The 4975-nt window shown below is 44.8% G+C and overlaps 1 protein-coding gene across 1 annotated transcript; it reads right to left on the minus strand.

Moving 5' to 3' along the window:
• Positions 1-556: 556 nt before the first annotated feature.
• chst14 (carbohydrate (N-acetylgalactosamine 4-0) sulfotransferase 14) lies at positions 557-4483 on the minus strand. Its single transcript, XM_034709864.1, has 2 exons — positions 4055-4483; positions 557-2071 (listed from the first exon to the last, which is right to left on the minus strand). The coding sequence occupies exons 1-2, from the start codon at positions 4346-4348 to the stop codon at positions 1244-1246; spliced, it is 1122 nt and encodes a 373-aa protein (XP_034565755.1). The 5' UTR covers positions 4349-4483; the 3' UTR covers positions 557-1243.
• Between the last annotated feature and the right edge of the window lie 492 nt (positions 4484-4975).

Here is a 4975-nt window from a genome sequence, read left to right on the forward strand (position 1 = left end):
TGACTTCCCAGATCTCAGTCCAATCCAGCATCTGTGGGATGAGCTGCACCTCACAACTTCGGGACTTAAAGGATCTGCTGCAAACGTCTTGGAGCCAGATACCACAGCACACCTTCAGAGGTCTAGAGGAGTCCAGATCTCATCAGGTTAGGATCGTTCGGTGCTGACTTGATGAGAGGAAGACCTGGAGGTGTGGAGGCTTTAAAGAGAGCAGCTGTTTCTGACAACACACTGGAGTTGTTTGTCTGCAAGATTTTGGCTTTTAAAAATGTTTGATTTGGATTCAACGACATAAAAAACAATCCAGGCAGCACAGCAGCTAACATGTAGCTTCAAAGAGAGCGATGTAACAGCTGTTTCTGATTTCATAACCTTTAACAGAAAGGTTTATCTCTGCAGGGACGCTTTTCATCACACCAGGAGAAAAATAAGACCTTTGCAGTGAATTAATCTGATTCATTTTCCTCTTAAGATGACTTTGCAGGCGTTGCAGGAAAACCTCCTGTAACATCTCCTAAACTTCCTGTAACAGTGAGTAATTGAGACCTCATATATCTCAAAACATCAGGCTGAACCTTTAATCAGTAAATCAACATGTAACTCTGCAGATCCTGCAACAAGCGGTGCAACTTGTTGGTGCTGCAAACCTCCAAATGACTAACACCTGACCTCCTCCCTGTGTGTGTGGGCCAGGCTGACCTCTCCTTTAGCACCCAAAGAGGGTAAAATTAGACTTGAATAGATCGGTGCAGGAGAGGGGACACCTGATCCACCTGTTGGATGCTGATATCAGTGCATCTTGTTTATTATCTGCAGCTCGTTTCAAGCTCGAGTGGTTCTGAAGACAAATGTTCATCTCGTCCAGTTAGAATAAAAGTCAGATGTAAGAATATGTGAGGTGCCGTGTCCACAAATGCCTTCCTGAACACCGACCAATCAGAGTCAAGAAGGGGTGGGGCTTCTGCTAACTTCCGAATGGAGAAGAAAAATTGTTTTTTCATGGTACAATTTCCACGTCTAGAGCTGCTGCTAACGCTCTGACACGATTCAGTCAATATTTTTACAGTTTCTTGACGAAATGTCGTTGAATGAAAGTAAATATGAAACATACGGAGCATTTAAAACAACAAAAGGGAAGCGGAGGTGGACACAGCACCTACCTGCTATAAAAACACAGCTTGGAATAAAAATAGAACAATGATTCTCTATAAAAAATAATCTCAGAGCGATGAAAGATCGCCCTTTAATGCCGACAGTGCTGCGTGGTCGTGTTGGGGAGCGGATACGTGAAGAGGGAGAAGTCTAAAATGTACTTGGGCAGCAGTTCCCTCAGCAGCTTCTGGGGTAAGCTGCACAGGTAATAGTGTAAAGTCTCCGTGGTGACTGGTTTGTACCACGTCTGTCTCTCCGGAAAGTGAACAGAAGGGGGCGCTCCGATCTGCTGCAGCACAAACTCCGAATCGCCCTCGAGGCGCTCGTAGGAGCCGATGAAGTCGTAGGACACGGCGCAGGGCTGGCACAGGTTGTACACGGGCATCCAGTGCTCATTCATGCGCTCAACGTCTTCGTCCAGCAGGTAACGCACAAACTCTGCAAAGGTTACATCGTCTCCGGTTACAGAGGCGTCTTTAGCTCGGCCTTTCCTGTACCGCTTTACGATCTCCACGCCGTACTTCTTCTGGTACGACTCGATCTCCCCGAACTTGTTCCTGTACGCCGACAGCAGCCGCTCCATCGGCTCGCGCACAAACATGAACTTGAAGTAGTGCTTGAGGCGGTACCGGATCTCCTCGGGCTTCAGCGCTGACAGAAACAGCAGGTCGCTCCGGTGGTCCATCTTGATATTGACCTCCACGTTCTCCAGGGCGCCGCTCAGGACCTTGAGGACCCTCTTCCAGTTGGAGCACGCCACTTTGGGGACGTAGCAGTACAGGAAGCGGTACTCGTCGTTGACCAGAACGTGCTGCAGCAGAGTCTTCCTCTGCAGCGGGCTCAGGGTCCAGATGCTGTGGGGCATGTTCTTCTGGCTGCACACGGTTCTGATGGTCCTGTTTCGGATCTCCTGGATGATCTAGAAAAGAACACAAAACAGGGACTTAGAGGTGCGGTCCACTACTTTCAAAACATCATGCATCAAGTCCCAAAGACCTCTGATTCTGTCCTTGTCGTCACAGTTATCTCGGACCAAGCTTTAAAAAGCTGCAGTTCCTCTAGTGACCACTTGAGGCAGCATTTTTGCATCAACGTTTGTGCTAATATTTCAGGTACATCAGATTACTTAAATGTTGTTTCCATGTTTGTTTACCTTTTAAAATAATCTGATCAATTCATAAACCTGATGCTGACTTTCAACTGGAACCATAAAACGAGAGCCCATTAGCCCGTCTGAGCTAACCTGCTCTCTCCCTCTGTCTCGTTCAGGAGTCACTTTAAGGTTCTTTTTTTGTTTACAAGCCTCTTAGTGCTTTGAGACCGGCCTACATTACTAATTCTTGTTCTTTTGTTTCATAATCCTTCAAGGCCTCTGATATCCTCTGCAGCTGGGTTTCTAAACATCAACTTGAACAGAAACTCAGGAACTGCACGAAGCTCTGAGAGATGCAAACTCCTCCAGTTTCACTCTTATCTGTGTGCCTGTTTGCCTGAGTCATGTCTGTTATTAATGCAGTGACTTCCACTACAGAGTCATGTCTGTTATTAATGCAGTGACTTCCACTAGAGTCATGTCTGTTATTAATGCAGTGACTTCCACTACAGAGTCATGTCTGTTTTTAATTCAGTGACTTCCACTACAGAGTCATGTCTGTTTTTAATGCAGTGATTTCCACTACAGAGTCATGTCTGTTTTTAAAGCAGTGACTTCCACTACAGTCATGTCTGTTTTTAATGCAGTGACTTCCATTACAGAGTCATGTCTGTTTTTAATTCAGTGACTTCCACTACAGAGTCATGTCTGTTTTTAATTCAGTGACTTCCACTACAGAGTCATGTCTGTTTTTAATTCAGTGACCTCCACTACAGAGTCAAGTCTGTTTTTAAAACAGTGACTTCCACTACAGAGTCATGTCTGTTTTTAATACAGTGATTTCCACTACTGTCATGTCTGTTTTTAATGCAGTGATTTCCACTACAGAGTCAAGTCTGTTTTTAATGCAGTGACTTCCACTACAGAGTCATGTCTGTTTTTAATTCAGTGACTTCCACTACAGAGTCATGTCTGTTTTTGATGCAGTGATTTCCACTACAGAGTCAAGTCTGTTTTTAATGCAGTGATTTCCACTACAGAGTCATTTCTGTTTTTAATGCAGTGATTTCCACTACAGAGTCAAGTCTGTTTTTAAAACAGTGATTTCCACTACAGAGTCATTTCTGTTTTTAATACAGTGACTTCCACTACAGAGTCATGTCTGTTTTTGATGCAGTGATTTCCACTATTGTCTTGTCTGTTTTTAATGCAGTGATTTCCACTACAGTCATGTCTGTTTTTAATGCAGTGATTTCCACTACAGAGTCAAGTCTGTTTTTAAAACAGTGACTTCCACTACAGTCATTTCTGTTTTTAATGCAGTGATTTCCACTACAGAGTCAAGTCTGTTTTTAATGCAGTGATTTCCACTACAGAGTCATGTCTGCTTTTAAAACAGTAACTTCCACTACAGAGTCATTTCTGTTTTTGATGCAGTGACTTCCACTACAGAGTCATGTCTGGTTTTAATGCAGTGACTTCCACTACAGAGTCATGTCTGTATTTAATGCAGTGATGCAATTTGTTCCCATGCAATGATTTTTTAAGATGACAAAAAGTACATCATGACTTTTTAGTATCAACAATAACTGATCAGAACTTTCCAGGAAGTAAGTTCTGGTCTGGGTGTAGTTGACCCTTTTTAATGATCCCCTACAGAGAGTCTCTAATCTCACAGTTGAGCACCTCGGTTTTGAAATAGTGTGAAAAAACGAGGTCACGGGACAAATCCCGACCTAATTCTGCCCTGGACCCGTTCTCTTGGTAAAACCATCCAGCAGAACTCCATGGTTCCTGGTAGTGCCGTACCTGGGAGTCCACGTCCACAGCGGCCGGGCTGTGCTTCCCGTCCTGCCGGGTGAGGTCCAGCCGCCGGCCGTTCCCCCGCGGAGGAGGCGTCTCCATACCGTTCAGCATTCCCTTCTCGATCATGAGCAGCAGGCCTCCGGACGCGACGATCACCAGGAACGTGAGCAGAGACGGTAACACGGCGGCGCTGCGGCGGACCGAGCCCGGGCTCACGGTGGTTCTGAAGTTTATAACCGTGCCGCTGCGTCCTCCTCCGGGCCTTTTTACCCCCGAGTCCGGCCTGCGAGGAGCCATCCTGAGAGTCCGGAGGGTCTGAGACTGATATCAGAGTAAAAGTTTATACCTCATTAACGTGAGAAAACTAACTACCACGTCCCCATAGTTCATTTCCACTGTGCGTCAAGTCTGCCGGCGTCAGCAGAGACTTCCGCATGAGCTGTCAAATTAAAAGCGTCTGGACGAAAATGGTTCAAGGTGAGTTCAAGAATCAGGAAATAAACACATCAGACATTAAAGACCTGAGTGTTTCACATCAATATGTTGCATTTTTTTTACTGATTTTCCTTATGAAATAGCAAATGCATGTCAATTAAGCCTAAAAAGAGCAATATAACCACACATCCGGTTCGGATTTTCAAAGTAAAATTATTTTTAATGCCTTTTTTAGCACCAAAAAAAGTCTCCTTGGTGAACTTAGACTGAGATGACTCACCTGGGCTATTGGTTTATGTAGGGGCGGCATGAATTGCATTTATTTAATAATTCTGTTTCTGGAGTGTCCACTTGAGGCTGGCTTCAGGTGTAACCACATACACATCCATTCAAATAAGCCGATCTTTAGGCTAAAGGCCCTCAGCTTTACCTCACACTAGCTCTACAGACATTAGGTTTATTATACAGGATAAGGTTTCCACTAATCAG

This window comes from Notolabrus celidotus, chromosome 2, assembly GCF_009762535.1.
Source record: "Notolabrus celidotus isolate fNotCel1 chromosome 2, fNotCel1.pri, whole genome shotgun sequence".
Taxonomy (NCBI): domain Eukaryota; kingdom Metazoa; phylum Chordata; class Actinopteri; order Labriformes; family Labridae; genus Notolabrus; species Notolabrus celidotus.